Genomic DNA, 17,121 nt, shown 5'->3' on the forward strand with positions numbered 1-17,121 from the left:
TATTTGTGTTATTTTTCACCTTTTTCGGGGTCAAAAATCAAAAGTGCTTCAGTTACCCTAATATGTAAAAAAAAAAAAAAATACCAATAATATATAACTTTCCACTTTTTTGCATATTATTTCCAAAATATTAGTTTCCTTCTCTCCACTTCGCTCCACATATCAAATGACCCTAAACACTGAGCAGTCACAGCTGAGGAGGAAGTTTTAGGAATACCAATACAACGTCTACATGCATATCTCTGTGTACGTTCCAACTCTTCTACAGCTTTCTTAGTATATAAATTCCAAAGCTCACAACCATACAACATACTTGAATATACAACACGTTTAATAATATTAAAACTTAATACAGGGTTCAGCCCATTGGGGTGAATACCAATACTTAAAAGTGAATTTAGGTTAGTCCTTTCTTTCACACAAGCATCAAAAATACTACTGCTTGATTGTAGGTTATGGGTAAACGTTATCCCAGCGTACGTTTTCTTTGATGTCATTCGAATTATATCGGAACCAATTTTACATTGTATAGGCCCACATTCTTCTGACATCACACGTCGACGTGGAGAAAAAATGGGAGGAGCTTAACATGATTGATCATGATTCTATCGCAGATTAGAACGTGGTCCGTATCCAATCAAAACACGCGTTGCAAACGAATCGTGTTAGAATTAGGGGATGGTACGTTGTTTTTCGTGTCTATACTGGCCATTAGAACATGACATTTGGTTTTAACACATTGTTGTTAGGCGCATCAGAACACCCCTTGACGGGCCCTGTAGAAACGTATATAACACCTAGACTAGTATTTATTTGCTAACAGACGTTACATAATCAGATGTTCACAGTCCATCTCCTTCAATAACATATGAACGGTAAGTGCTCTCTGTTTCGTTCTACGAGTGGACAGCTAATTAATGAAGCTGCTACAAGCTGACAGATTAATTAGTATATGTCGCATGACAGTCTTCTTCACTGAATTTTATTGATGTCTCTTTCAACTATAACTTTTCATTTTGAATTGAATATCTTTCTTTTCTTACAGCGACAATGAGCTATTACAATAGTACGGTCCATACGTTTGGAAAAAATAGTGTCATATATTTTCTAAAACGTTTTATTGCATTCCATATCCATTTATGTTTCAACAATGTTGATAATTTAGGTTTTCGATTTTTATTTAAAGATAAACTTAAATATTTTTTTATGTTATGGAGACATAACACAAAAAAAACGGAGTGTACTCTAAATAAACGGCGAAGCGGTTTATAATGAGAGTACACTCCGGGTTTTTGTGTTATAGCTCCATAACATAAAAAAATATATTCAAGTTAATCCTCATGATTTAATCTACTATACACAATCCCTTTGGAAATCCACTTTTCTTAGAAGTTATTACGCCGCTGTATCAGCCAATCAAAAGCGCCGTTACAAACGGCGACGTCATTCTTCACGTTATGGGCTGATAACATAAATGTGTAAGCAAATGAAAATGCTTGTTACAAGCAAGATTAAATTATTTTGAAATATCTAATTTTTTCCATTTTTCAAGGGTTATACCACTTTTTTATTCAATATTTCTTATACCAGTTATCGTATGAATTTGAATAATCTTTAATTTATGAGAAATGACCCTTTACGCCCCTAGTACTTTTCATTCAGGAAATTGATAGAAACACACAAAACCATAATTAAAACCGATGTTAGTTTTATGAAGTGTTAACACAAAACATTCAATTCTAACCCCGTCCGTTTTTATATTTTTAACATTTGGATTAGCAGACAAACTGACCTGTGACCTCTGATCAAACTCTTCGTGCACAAACGGAATTTAGAAAGAAATATTTTAAGTGGCTTGCATGAATAACGATAATATTTTTGATACAATTTAACGCTATATGCGGTATTCCAAATACATGATCCAAGAAATAAAAGTCAGGACAGACAACATTATGACTCAATCATGTATACAAAATGTATTTCAATTGTCATTGACCGAAACGAAACACACAAAAACGACCTGGGTTTCTGTGTCAGTCAGTGTAAGTATATATCAAAATCACAGTGTTGTTGTTTGTTTCTGTGCTTGTTAAATTCCTTTTTTTTTGCAATGAAATTTCAAAGCTGTAGTTTAGATTAATTTTTTTTTTATTCGGACTTTTATTCAACAGCAGTTAATCTGTAAAATGTTTAACAATGTGGATGACTCTATAAGGATTATAATTCAAAGGTGATTTGAATGACAAATTACATCATTTATCTTACTTACAGTAAATTTTGGAACCAAACATGACTACGGAACAGTACGATGACCCCGTTATTCCAAAGTTCTGGAACCTGCCAATCCTACGCCACCTCAACAAGCTGCAGGACATGTCAAACTCCTCCAAAGGAGTTCCGGATTATATCAAAACACAGATTCAGAACTGTATAGACTGTATCAATGTAAATATCAATATTCAATAGTTGACATTATCTGGAAGAGGAACTCAAACAACATACAACTTTACTCAATGAATCATGTTAAAAATGATTTTTAATTATCGCTGTTTTCGAATGAGTTACATTATCAACATATCAATAGAGTTCTTAGAACGTCATCTTCACATCAGAACACATTTCACATCAGATCACATTTAACAACAGATCACATTTCACAACAGATCATATTTTACATCAGATCACATTTCAGATCACATTTCACAACAGATCACATTTCACAACATATCACATTTCAGATCAGATCACATTTCAGATCACAATTCACAACAGATCATATTTCACAGCAGATCACATTTCACAACAGATCACATTTCACGGCAGATCATATTTCAGATCACATTTCACAACAGATCATATTCCACAACAGATCATATTTCACAGCAGAACACATTTCACAACAGATCATATTTCACATCAGATCACATTTCAGATCACATTTCACAACAGATCATATTTCACAGCAGATCACATTTCACAACAGATCACATTTCACAACAGATCACATTTCAGATCACATTTCACAGCAGATCACATTTCACATCATATCACATTTCACAGCAGATCACATTTAACAACAGATCACATTTCACAGCAGATCATATTTCACATCAGATCACATTTAACAACAGATCACATTTCACAACAGATCATATTTCACATCAGATCACATTTCAGACCACATTGCACAACAGATCATATTTCACAGCAGATCACATTTCACATCAGATCACATTTCACAGCCTATCATATTTCTCAACAGATCACATTTCACAAAAGATCATATTTCACATCAGATCACATTTCACATCAGATCACATCTCACAGCAGATCATATTTCACATCAGATCATATTTCAGACCACATTTCACAGCAGATCATATTTCACAGCATATCACATTTCACAACAGATCATATTTTACAGCAGATCAGATTTAACAACAGATCACATTTCACAACAGATCATATTTCACATCAGATCACATTTCAGACCACATTTCACAACAGATCATATTTCACAGCAGATCACATTTCACATCAGATCAAATTTCACAGCAGATCACATTTCACAGCAGATCATATTTCACAACAGATCACATTTCACAACAGATCATATTTCACATCAGATCACATTTCACAGCAGATCACATTTCACAGCAGATCATATTTCACATCTGATCACATTTCAGTTCACATTGCACAACAGATCACATTTCACAGCAGATTACATTTCACAACAGATCATATTTCACATCAGATCACATTTCAGATCCTATTTCACAACAGATCATATTCCACAACAGATCATATTTCACAGCAGATGATATTTCACAGCAGGTTATATTGTAGAGCAGTATACACTTAACTTCTTCAGATACATGCTACACTATATGACAAATATCTCATTTTAAAAATTGATCCTCATTAAGAACATTTTGTATAAATAAATAGATATTTTGCAACCAGTAGTGGGGCTTTGTTAAATATTAAATGACAATTAAAAACTACATAAGAATCCATACATTATTATCAATTTCGTAATTCTGAATGACTCGCTATTGCTACAGTGTTTCTAACATTTCATGTATTGAATATAAGCCATATCAAAGATATTATACGCGAAATGTTTATTAACTCTAACTCATTCACCCCAAAATTGAATAATGAACTATCCCAGCCTTTGAATTGGAAGAGTTCAAATGTGTCTTCAGGGGTGAATGAGTTAAAACATTCAAATAACTTCTCTTATGCATTTAGTTGACATTAAAGAGCTGGGTGCTTCACTCTTGCTTAAACAATATTTGTATGTCTAGTCTAGAGAGGACTACTGTGATTCCACCACGTCCCCATCCAGCACAGCGATCGAGAATATGATCACAAAGACAAACCAACATCCCTGGCAACAGGTGTACGACAGAGGAGACATCCAGTGGAAGGTTGGGCCAGGCATGTTAACAGGGCAAATGGAGGGTAAGACAGTCGAAGGTTGTGCTAGGAATGTTAACAGGAAAAATGAAGGGTAAGGCAGTGTAAGGTTGACCAGGCATGTTAACAGGGCAAGTGGAGGGTAACTTAGTGAAAGGTGAGGCAAGGCATGTGGACTGGGCAAATGGAGGGTCAGACAGTGACAGAAACCTGGTTATCAGAAACTACATTTTATACCATCAACTGATTGTCAAGTGTATGGTTATAATTCGGAATACAAGGCAATTCGTTCAATTTACAATCCTGCTTTTAAGACAATGTTACAGGTGTAATTTATTGTTCAGATTTGGGTAAACATACTTAGCGTAAAACTTTCCAAACTTATGAGCATAAAGAATTAGGTTAATAGGGATCTGCCTATTAAATTTGCTTGCATTTTAACCATTTTTATGTCAGGGAACAAAAAAGCAATAGAAATAGAGGGGTCTCATTGAAAATTTGAAAATAATCGTAAATATTCACACACCATTTTACGACCAAGCCTAGCCCGAGGCCTGGCATTATGTATGAGCATACCGAACATGGTTAAATCACAAATTACACGTTACCTTGTTAACATTTATGGATGTCAAATATTGTGAAACAACAAGTGGATTGCATATTCTTAAAACATAGTAAGTTGAAACATGCCAACAGGGTCAAACATTCAACAACTGACGAATAGGTCTGGGCATATCAATTTTGAAATATGATCAAAATAAATAAACCGTGGATATATCAGTTCCTTCGTTGTCAGAAAGCATCCTTCACTTTTTATTCAATGATCCTCAGTATCCAACTCCTGGCAATAAAATTCTATAAGCATTAATTGATTTTTACAGGGAGCTTTCTAAAAACTCTTGTCAGTATGGCGAATGCCAGGAGGATTCTTGAAATCGGCCTGTTCACTGGAAATAGTGCTCTTGCCATGGCGGAGGCACTTCCGGTTGACGGGAAAGTGATCGCTTTGGAGATATCGGGATACATTGGGAAATTCGCTCGACAGTTGATGGATGAATCACCTCATGGAGAAAAGGTTGACATAATGATAGGTAAGGAAACAACACAATAAAAGTTACTTAGTATGAAATAACCAAACAATCTTTGTATTCACTCTTGATGCATTTTACCTGTCTAAATAAATGATCGTGTGTCCATGTGTTGTAGGTCCGGCAAAAGATAACATGGAACAGCTTGCACAAGAAGGACAAAAGTTTGACATAGTCTTCATTGACGCCAATAAGGAGGGCTACTTAGACTACTACAAAGTAAGTGAATGTTTGATAGGATTTTTTTTTTTTTTTTGCACCAGGACAGAAGGCTTAATATACTACTAACACCATCGTTATGGTGCCAGACTGACAGTGCATTCATTCCAGGTTTCAGCATTATTTATTTTTTTTAAACTTGAATATGCTACGAAGGACTTATACTAAAATCAATAGCCAGATATAAAGGCTCGCGTCATATCGAATTATCGTGCAGTACAAAGTAGTTCCATATTGTTTTGTTTTTAATAATGAAAATTTTAAATGCAATGAAAACAATAATGAAAAAATAAACATTTCAATTTCAATAGCAGTAACATTATTTTTTCAGGACAAAAATGCAGTTAAATAAAAAGAGTACCTGTAGTTGCATAGGAGTAGGTTTCCACGGTTTTAACCAATGGCAGCACCTTCAGTTTTTATTACACGTGTGTATTACCATATTATGACATGTCCGTATGACATAGTAAAATTGGTCAGTTAGGTGATAAAGGCAAATAAATCAAATCTATGAAAGTATATGGCTGCAAGATCGGGTCTCGATTGCACCAGACTACTTTAAACATTATATAACTGTCATATAAGTCGGCTCTCTACTGCACTAACACGTACGTGACATGTTGAAGTTGGTTGCCAATGCACCAAACAGCAGGGATAGAAAATACAAAGTGTATCACTGCATGGTTAGACTGGGTGTTGATTCTAACACTATGAACAATCGTATAATGCTAACTAGTATAAACGATCATAAAACCTGTTGCGCGTCAAAAAACCCTCATATAAGGTTTTCATTGACCTTTTTTTAGCTATGCGTAAATGGTCACACACATAAATATTGTTTTTGTTTAAAGCAGAGTTTTAGATGAAACCTTTACTATTGGAAGTTTGTTTGCTTATACTGATATCTTTTAATATCAAAGAATAATATGATCCATTTCTAATGGCAAGCAATTATGGTACCGACCAATTAACTATCTTGTCTAACTGGGTTTTTTCTAGATTGTCATGGACAACGACATGCTTACCCCTCGTGGCACTATTCTGATAGACAACGGCTTACACGGAGGCATGGCGTACCTGTCCCCAGAACAATCCCTTCTCCCTGGGCTGGAGGGGTCCAATATGATCATTACAAACTTCAACGAGTATGTGTACAACGATGACAGAGTCGCCCAGGTAAAAAGTAGTCATGTATATTAATTGTTCGTATATTAGGTAGATTTGAGAATCTGTTACCTGGATACGATTTACTTCATTTACTTCATTTTCTTTCTTTCGTTTCTTTTAAACGCATTTCTCCAGACTGTCTTCTGAATTTAGAAGAGTAATGGGAGGTAACTTAACATATATTGATCCTCAGATCGTTCACTAGACTTAGTAAATAGTGTTCCTCAGATTGTCTACCGTATACTATCAGTTGACCACAGATGCTTTATCTTAACTCCTTTTCCTTCTTTCTCTCTATCTGTCGCTCCTTCTCTCTTCTTTCTCTCTCTTTATTCTCTATACTGTCCTTTGCGTTGCGGCACTATTCATTTGAATTATTCGTGTGATAAATATGGCTGACTGCATTACAACTTTTTCGGCAAACTGTCAAGGGTTAGGTAATAATGTTAAAAGAAAAGATGTGTTTTCGTACTTACGAGGTAAATCATATAATCTATATTGTCTTCAAGACACCCATTTCACGGTAGAGAATGAAGAAATAATAAGAAATGAGTGGGGTTTAAGTTGTTATTTTAACTCTTATAAGTCGAGCTCGAGGGGAGTTGCAGTTCTGTGTAACAACAATTTTGAATTTAATGTTTATAAAGAAAAAAAAGATTCATCAGGCAATTTTTTTCGGACTAGATTTAGAAATAGAGGGCTCACGAGTAACACTTATTGTAATATATGGCCCTAACACAGATGCTCCCGAGTTTTTTTAATTGATATCAGTGATAATGTGTGGAGATTTTAATCTAGTTTTAAACCCAGGCCTTGATTACGATCAAAACTATAGACAAGTTAATAATCCAAGGGCTAGGAATAAGGTTCTGGAAATTATAGATACATTTAGTTTAGTAGATATTTATAGAGAACATCACACTGATACAAGAGGATATACTTGGAGGAAGACTAATCCATTGAAGCAAGCACGTTTAGATTTTTTTCTAGTTTCAGAGTGTTTATTGGGTGGTGATAACAATGCAGGTATAGATGCTGGATACAGATCTGATCATTCTTCTCCAAAAAATTCTATAAAGTTTTAGACATTTAAGAGGGGAAAGGGGCTGTGGAAATTTAATAACTCTCTATTATCTGAGAAAGACTTTCTTGATGTTATCAATAAAACAATTACTAAAGTTAAATTGCAGTATTCTCTACCTATATATAACGTTAATAGTTTATCGGAAATCCCAAATGAATTGATTCAGTTTACAATTGATGATCAACTTTTTTGAAGAGGGGAAACTATTTCTTATACCTCGTAAAAGAAATAAACAACAAAACTCTTGAGAAAAAGAACTAATACAAAACTCCAGTGGCTCCAAGTAAGAATTTTCCATCATATTTTGACAACAAATATATATCAATGCAAAGCCGGCCTCTCTCATAATCCCTTGTGTTTTTTGCAGTCTAGATAGGGAAACAATAATTCATACATGATCGGAGTGTGCCATTGTACAAAATTTCCTATACAGTTTTGAAACACTACTAGAAGCTTCAATAATTCCATTTTCTTTTAATAAGGAATCCTTCCTTTTCGGAATAGTGTCACAGTCAGGAACAGGCAACAGACTTGATAATGAAATTTTAATTGTGATCAAACACTATATTTATAAAACAAGATGCGTTCAAAACACTTTGTCAGTAAATGCTTTAATTAACAGCATAAAAGACCATCATTCTGTACAAAAATATATAGCATGTTGCAAGGGGGATAATTTTGTAAGAAAACTGGAAAGAGAATTGAAAAAAATGGAACCACCTCCTGGAATTATAAGCCAAAATTAAATCATTTAATATCATCAAGTCAGAAGATACAATACATCTCCTCCCCATACCACCCAAAGTTCTCACTTTATATTTTGAAAATGTAGCCAGCACATTCTAAGTTTTCACAAGGAGCTTTTCTGGCAGTTATGTCCCTTTTATCATACCTTTTTGTCCCTTTTTTTGTGAATTTAAGTTGAAGTTTCTGTCTGAACTTATTATAGTTTATTTCTTTTATGATATAAATATATTTTGTCCTGAGTATTACCCTTATTTCTCAGCCACATTCTTTTTAGGAAACTTAGTATAATAAACCCAAGGGTAAATTGATATGGCTGTATTTACTTGCAGTTTAAAGCCATCTTACTTACAATTAATACAAAAGATTATCTTATAATCTTATTCTAAACACAAAGTTCTGTTTATTATTGAGCTGCAGTGCAAAAACCAGATTCTCCTTTTCTTCCTTTTTCTGTTGACTTTCTCCTTTTTTCTTTGCTATATTTTTTTCTCTCTCTTCTTCTTTTCTATTATCTCTCTCTCGGTTCTCATAAAGGCAATATATGTGTACATGGGTACCATTACATGTACTTGCGTCTAATAAATCAACTGATGTAAGTAAGAGTATATATGAGTCGTGCGAGGTATGAATATATAATATGAATTGTTTGAATGTAACTATACCATATATTGCAAAACAATCTTGAATAAAAAAGAAAATTACAAAAAACAAAACAAAAAACAACAACTATCAAGTAGAGTAAGGGAAGGTAACTTAACATATATTGATCCTCAGATCGTCGTTCACTAGACCATATACTATTAAGTCATACCTGCCAACCCTGGACATACTGAAAGAGGGTTATGACCCTCTTTTGAAAATTAAAAAGAGGGTCATAGTGCGCGACGGCTTTTTTCGCAACAAATATAAGAAAAATAGATATTAAATTATAACTTAAATATTTTAATGATGTAAAAGTTACATTCTACATTCATTGAACTGTTCTTCCAGCAGATCTAGCTGATCCTCATCCACAATACCAAATTCAAAGCTGAAAAATAAAAAGATTTGTCAACAACACAACTTATAAAATTAATTCATAATAATATATATGATACTGTGTTTTCACAGGCATTTTTTATGTCAATTGAAATGGTCCCGACAATAAGATGTCACATTCTGCTCATATAAAATACCATTTTGTTTCTGTCAATGAAAATGGTCCTGACAACAAGAAGTTGCACCCTTCTCATATAAAATATCAGTTTTATACGAGTAGGGTTTGAACTCTTATTGTAAGGATCATTTTGATTGACAGAAACAAATCATCAAATGCCTGTGCGTGTTTTTGACTAGAGTGCAGAATGCAGCGTTTGGTCCACGACCACGGGACTTTGTACACTATAACTCATTTTCCTACGACATTTGATATGTGTACAATTATCTTTTCTTTTAGCAATTCGTGTAGTAGAACCTGCAAGTCCCGATAAAAACTTCTTCCTTCAAGAAGACATAACGTTACCTTCAAAATACGATCTATTCTACGTAAATACAACTCAATTATTCGTTAAAAACCTGACTTATAACTTGTCGGCAAGTTCAGTAACAACGTTCTTTATATAAACATTTGTAAAAACAGTTCTAGTACGTATATAAACAACTCACAACTTACCTGTTGGTGAGAAACGGAAACAGGAAATAGATCGTCTTTCTTGTGAAGAAGGATGGAAAAGTCTAGAGAATTCCGAGTGACTTCGGTAACTTCTAATATACGAAAAGATTCCGGGTGAAAACGGGTGAAATTGACGAAATCCGGGTCAATATCGTAACCCGGCGGGTGAAGTTATAAAAGCGGGTGAAGGGCTAAAATCCCGGGTGTAACCCGACAAAATCGGGTCACTTGGCAGGTATGTTAAGTAGAGTAAGGGGAGGTACATTGTAACTTCTATATATCATCTACCAGATTAAAAAGAGTCAGGGTAAGTAAGTTCTTCAAAGATAGTAAATGACTTAAAATATAGAATCTCAATGATTTCTTAACCTCTACTTGTTACACAGTAAGTGTAATGGAAATAAGGAACAATGTTGTACATAAATCAGACACCCAATCAATGTATACGATACATCTCCCTACACACTGAGAGCGTACTTAGTATACAATGTACAAGTTTGTACCGATAGCAGCCACATGTACATGTATCCAATGTCACAATAATGGAAGGCTACTTACTCTTAGGTAAAAAGCTTCAACCCAGTCTACAGTATCATACAAGTAGTATTTTAACTCATCAAGGACACAAATATGTGTTTGCCATAGAGGGAATAAAAACATCTGTTCAAGCAGTTAAACAATATCGGCAGATTCAAGGAAAATGATTGAAAAACCAAATGTTTATTATATATGTATCCGAAACGAATTACTGATCAAGACTTGTTTAAATCATCATGTTTTTTTCAGGCCGAGGAAACATAGCAAATATTTTTATATCACGATGCTGGTGCAATCAAGACTATGAATTATTCAATGAGTAATATATATCAGCATTCCTCGTCATTCTGGCCATATTTTTGATCAGCCCGGGAATATTCTCACTCAAATATCATTTTAAGAGTTCAAATAGAGATAACTCTTTCGATGTGAATGTCATGGGATAAGTTGATATTGTAAAAGCAACATTTAAGTTGGGGTTTTATTCACTATCCCCAATAAATTCATATTCATTCTCTAATACTTTCATACTGTATTTTTAAACAGGTGATGATTCCTATACGAGACGGAATAATGGCGATCAGAAGGAAAGATGAATTCGAGGGAAAACTGTAAAATGAGAAATATTTCTGATAATGAACTTTATGAAATGTAAAACAAATTTCACGCAATGTGTCGTTTGTAATTCATTTAATTGTTTTCTGTATAGAGACATCAATTAAAAAGGCGTATCATTAATCTTATTCCACGTGTAAATGCAGAGTTTTGCCAATTATTTCGATCAATGTAAATTAACCTAATCTTTTTGCTTTAAAAAAAGTGCAAACGATGTTGACGCTGTTGTATTAATTTAGTATATATAAACCTGTTTTCTTGGTGGTTTTTTTCTATGCGTAATATCTGCTTGTCATTATAACCTTGGTGATAAATGACAATAAAAATAATCTGTCATGTTGTGTTATTAATGTTAGATGTGCTGTTCATTTTTATCTAAGAAATAACATATATTTAATTATCAAGAATATTATGAAAAGTATATGTCATGTTCGTTAAACATGCGTATTAACATTCAATCTTTAACGTCATAATACCCGGTGATAACCGATCATACCCGCTTATAAACGATACTGACCGATAGTAACCGATAATATCCTTCAGAAATCATCAAGTATAACAACCGGAAAGTAGAAGAGCTAATACGTCAAAGACGAAGAAAGACAAACTGTTCATTTTACATGCGAGTGTATTTTTCTTATATTTTTTTCATTAAATGACATTATATGTTATATCAAAATATTTGTCTAGACAATGAGCGATAACATTTCCCTGACCAACCATGATGCGCATGTTATCTTTGTTGATGTAATACATGCTGGTACAGGTAATCTACACACGCTGATTCAACATTGTCCAGATACACTGTAGACTTATATCGTGGCACTGTCTTCTTTGCGACATATCTTTGAAGTGCGGAACGTTTCTGTTTGTGAACGTGACAAAAGTCGTTTTCACTCACGTACAACAGTTGAATTAACCTGGTGTGTAAACGTTCTTTAGTTCGGACCATATCTATTATGTGTTAAAGGGTTGAGGTTAATTTCACTATTTTCTTTCATCATTTCACAGTCAGACATGTCCTTTCATCCGTTGTCTTGATGCATACTTTTGCAGGTCACAGGTACACTTGTAAATGATTGTAAATTGTATGATCGTAATTTAATATTTAATAACAGTTATACATGTATTATTGAAAACAATATGTGATTACAAGTATCAGGGGCTTTCACGGAAACACGCAGCAATTTCTTCGTAATGTATAAAAATTATCCCATTCACAGAATCAGGTAGACGGTAAATAATCGGTCATCCATTGATAAAAAGCGGGCAAATAAGACTGACAGCGACGAAAATCAAAGAAATAGCAACAAAGTTTTAATTCAGCAGTTTTGTGAATAAGTCTCACCAATTAAAACGTTATAGACTTGGTCCAACTATAATGATTGTGTTGAGTCAACTATAGTACTAGAGGGGACATGGCTTTTGTCACATACACAAACAAAGTTGCATCTCGAACTTCAAAGAGGTGATTGCAAAGAGTTACCGTTTGGAGATTGGCAACAATCAATCCGGATTGGCTGTATTGTAACAACTTGAAGAGAGGAGTTTTAAATATTTCCTATATTTGTTTTCCATACTTGATAAAACATGAAAATAAGACATTTCAATTGATTTCTTGCTCAACATTTGACCAATAAATGTATACTTTGTAAATCTACAATATAGTATTATTGCTATAATATTATTATATTAACCTTTGTATTTCTCCGAATTCTGCTATGTTGGCATGGATCATAATGAATTCTGAGTTGGAAACCTAATATATCCTTTTATTTGCTAAACTTGATACGACCTTTACATTAATCACCGGAAAATAATGTCTGCCATTGGTTTTATTGACAGTGTCGCTGTTTAACAGTCGTGTGTCGGACATGTATTCCATGTCAATACACTTATTATATACAGTCACGTCTACAGCCTGTGTTGTATTTCCTCTGAATGGGCAGACATAACAGTAACATCAAAGCTTGTGACGTTGTTGTCGATATTGGGTCTACACCGTGCTACTTTAAACACTTCACTTTGATGATCACTCTAGCGTCTATACTCATACAATGAACTAACGGCCTCATTTAAAAATAAGCATCCCAAGTATGGTATCTACGTGTAAATATATTTTTACCGCTAATGTATAAATAACGAAATTTCTTTTTAATTACGATAAACGCTTTTATTTCATATTGTACTGTACTAACAAATGAGTATATTACAATCAATAAAAACCCTACAAAGAAGAAAATAGCAAATTAATTATTCCATCACCGCACTTTAACTAACAAAACTGTCTAGATATTTCAAGATTGATGGAAAGTCGTCCGAATATGGAATAATATAGCAAAGCTTGTATTCAAGATCTCTTCAGTTCCTTTTAATCTTATTAAACAGACCATTACCATTCCTCCGACAATAGATATACCTCCATTTATCAAAGAGTACATATACTGTGTAAACGACAGCAAACAAGACCATTCCCACAAACATAAGAATATCTAGAAGATAGTACTGGTACCAGGGCATGTCTACCGAGTACGAATGGACAAACTTGTTTCCATATCGAACTATGTGATCTACCCAATATGAAGCATGCTGTAGGGGACTTTCAGATCGACCACGGAATATCGTTGACGCATTCTTTATAGTCCGTATGTAACGTTTCTGTGTTGTAATGTTCCTTAAAGCTTCCTCAATGTCATTGACACCAAATGTGCAAAATTCGAGTACAACGCCATACACTTTTTGCCTCATACGTTCACAGTTGTAATATTGATCGGAAAACAGTGGAAATCCTATCATCGGAATACCGTGATACAAGGCCTCAAATTGACCATTGTTTCCACAGTGAGTCATGAATGCAACAGTCTTAGGGTGGCCTAAAAGGTCATTTTGTGGTATCCAGGGTGAAAACATGATATTTTTATCTATATATCCCGAATTGCCATGTTTTAAGATGAAATTTAAGTCAGTGTGTCGTTTAAATGCTTTGACAAAAGTATCAATTCGTTCTTGAGGGAAACCATTCAGTCCACTTCCTAGCGACACGATAACAGCACCATACACACTCGAATCCATGAATGTCTGAAACAATTCCGATAAACGTTTAGACGGCTGGGTAGATATTCCTCCAACAAATGCAATGTGAGGCAAAGTCGGTTTGGGATAGTCAATGAGAAAGTCAGTTTCCACTAAATGAAAAGAGGCCTTCGACGTCAACTGGTTTGCTGTGATTGTTGACTTATTTGACGTGTATTTGGCGATATTTGTAATTGACACTAGGTAGCTAGGAGCTATTTCCATCACAATAGATGTTAGAACATTGTGTACTCTTTCAGAGAAACTCATTGTGTCACTCAAAACAAACCGATGATAGAAAGGAGTTGATGCTGGAGAAAATGGAATCCGCATCCTCACGGGGTCATACAGAACTCCAAAATAGATGTAGGGCAAAGCAAGTTTATAAGCCAAGGATGCAAAGCATTCGGCTAGAGGAATATTGTCAACAATTGCCAACTTAAATTGTCTATGTTTAAGAAGTGTGAGAAGTGACGTGTCGTTATGAAAATCATCGCATACCTTTACTATGTTTACTTGCTCTGAAAGGCTTGATGTTTTACCGATTATGTTCAAGTGGCATATCTCTTTAGCTAATGTTGTCTCGGCGCCCTTAAAGTCTGCTTTGTCAAATACACTTGAAATGATAATATCGATTGCAGCGTTAGACCGAAGTTTCAACTTATTAGCTATCAGTGTTGATGTTACGACGGTGGCTGTGTGGCCATAGGTTCGAGTCACATAGTGGACAACATTCATGAGGTTACGGGTGTGGCTGAAGGTTGGTACCGCCAATACAAGAATGTGTTCTGCACTACCTGGATCAACGTGGTTTACAAGTAGAACGCATGATATCAGAACCAGGAGAAACATTGTCCTGCAACAACAAATCAGTCTAAATTATAGTCAGTCACAACAAGAACATTTACGATCCCCGACATTCGCATCCAACAAACGGAAACTTAACGAAAGGACTAGGACGGGAAAAAACCTTCATATTTCCTCCAATGTCAATCCATCGGTAAATATAGAAAAACCTGCTATACTTTTATCTATTTGTTCACAAATAAAAAAAACATTGTAGAGTTCATATTTCCCGGAGGCACATATTTGCCGACTGTTATTTAATATGAGCAGTAAGGTACTTGCCAAATCGTCAGAAGGACCTGAGCCATTATTTATCAAGCTATTCCAACAATAACTGTAATGTATTATGTTATTTTACTTTTCTAGTCGCTTTTTGTCTTAAAAACAGTTGCAATGTGTGACTATGAAGGGATACAATCATATTTAATTCGAATGAATATAAAACAAAACAAGGAAGGGTTATTATGACTGATAAATGTACGTAGGTCACGCCTACATAGCATGAACACCGTCCTAAGACTAAAGATAATGCTTTTGGTTCGTTACACATTAATGTAGTGCATTTCTGAATTTTTGACTTGTGATTAAACAAATTTCAATTTCCTTCCGGTGATTGAAATGAAATGCATTTCATTCTGATATGAATTATGTTTTTTTGGGAAAGTAAATATTATGTTGTTGAACTATGAGCACGAATGTATGGGTCAAATCATAGTTCAAAGCGGTTGTGCCCTCGTAATAAAAAAAAAAAAAAAATGAAATTGCCTATCATAAGCTTACCTGGTTATTGTTGTTCAGTAGTCTGTATAAACTATTCTAGAATTATTCGAGCAATAAAACATATTGTACATAATAAATATGTATATAATAAGGTTTACAAAAGGACCTATCAAATGGTACAAGTATGTCTAAAATGGATGCAACAATACAAAACAAATGTCTACAAGAAAAAATAACGTAAATACAAATGACCTGTCATCACGCAATTAACCTGCTAAAAAGTGTTTAGTATCATACCGAATCGATAAGCCTTGGTATGATAATATTTCCATAGAGTAACAAATTATTATTTGGTTTTCACTTACCCAGACAGCCTTTGGTTATATAAAAATGGTGTTTCCGGTCCCTATAGGTTTTATAACGGCAACTGGCAGTGAACGATTTTTTGCTGTCTGTTTTATACACAAAGTTGACCTTGAAAAATTGACCCGACGAATAATGTGTTATTACTGGCGACAATATACATAATATATTTTATATTAGCCCAAATCAGAATCCATTAACATTATAATCTAGTGTATATATTAATCATGCATCTTTCATCGTTCATTGGATGCTAAAAACATCTTTATATGTGTAGCACTGTTGCGGCAATCATGGTATAGCCACACACATACATAGACATTATCGCACTCAGATCGATCTTGTTTCCCTCTAACAGTCATAACCTTTAGGACCACCTTGGATACATTGATATATAGTTTCCTTCTTTCCTTCTATTTAGGCATCCCTCATTGCCGTTATTTCATGATACAAAAAATAGCCTAAAAGCACAAAGTAATCACAAAGTATATATGAAATTTCCAGAAAAAGAATGTTAATGAAGAAAAAAGATATCAAGTTTTTTGGTAGGTGTCCTGACTGCGGCATTTGACAGTCACCTTTGCCTG

At 34.3% G+C, this 17,121-nt stretch overlaps 2 protein-coding genes across 2 annotated transcripts; one reads left to right on the forward strand and one right to left on the reverse strand.

Annotated features, from left to right (window-relative positions):
* Positions 1-762: 762 nt before the first annotated feature.
* Positions 763-12,282, forward strand: LOC110459823 (caffeoyl-CoA O-methyltransferase-like). The gene is made up of 7 exons (XM_021512274.1): positions 763-875; positions 2,272-2,445; positions 4,314-4,470; positions 5,307-5,516; positions 5,632-5,732; positions 6,732-6,908; positions 11,465-12,282. Exons 2-7 carry the CDS (start codon positions 2,290-2,292, stop codon positions 11,531-11,533), a joined length of 870 nt encoding a protein of 289 aa, XP_021367949.1. The 5' UTR covers positions 763-875; positions 2,272-2,289; the 3' UTR covers positions 11,534-12,282.
* A 980-nt stretch (positions 12,283-13,262) lies between these two features.
* Positions 13,263-16,597, reverse strand: LOC110459832 (UDP-glucuronosyltransferase 1-9-like). Its single transcript, XM_021512285.1, has 2 exons — positions 16,537-16,597; positions 13,263-15,461 (listed from the first exon to the last, which is right to left on the reverse strand). The coding sequence occupies exon 2, from the start codon at positions 15,455-15,457 to the stop codon at positions 13,895-13,897; it is 1,563 nt and encodes a 520-aa protein (XP_021367960.1). The 5' UTR covers positions 15,458-15,461; positions 16,537-16,597; the 3' UTR covers positions 13,263-13,894.
* Between the last annotated feature and the right edge of the window lie 524 nt (positions 16,598-17,121).

Source organism: Mizuhopecten yessoensis, unplaced genomic scaffold (assembly GCF_002113885.1).
Source record: "Mizuhopecten yessoensis strain PY_sf001 unplaced genomic scaffold, ASM211388v2 scaffold10227, whole genome shotgun sequence".
Lineage (NCBI taxonomy): Eukaryota > Metazoa > Mollusca > Bivalvia > Pectinida > Pectinidae > Mizuhopecten > Mizuhopecten yessoensis.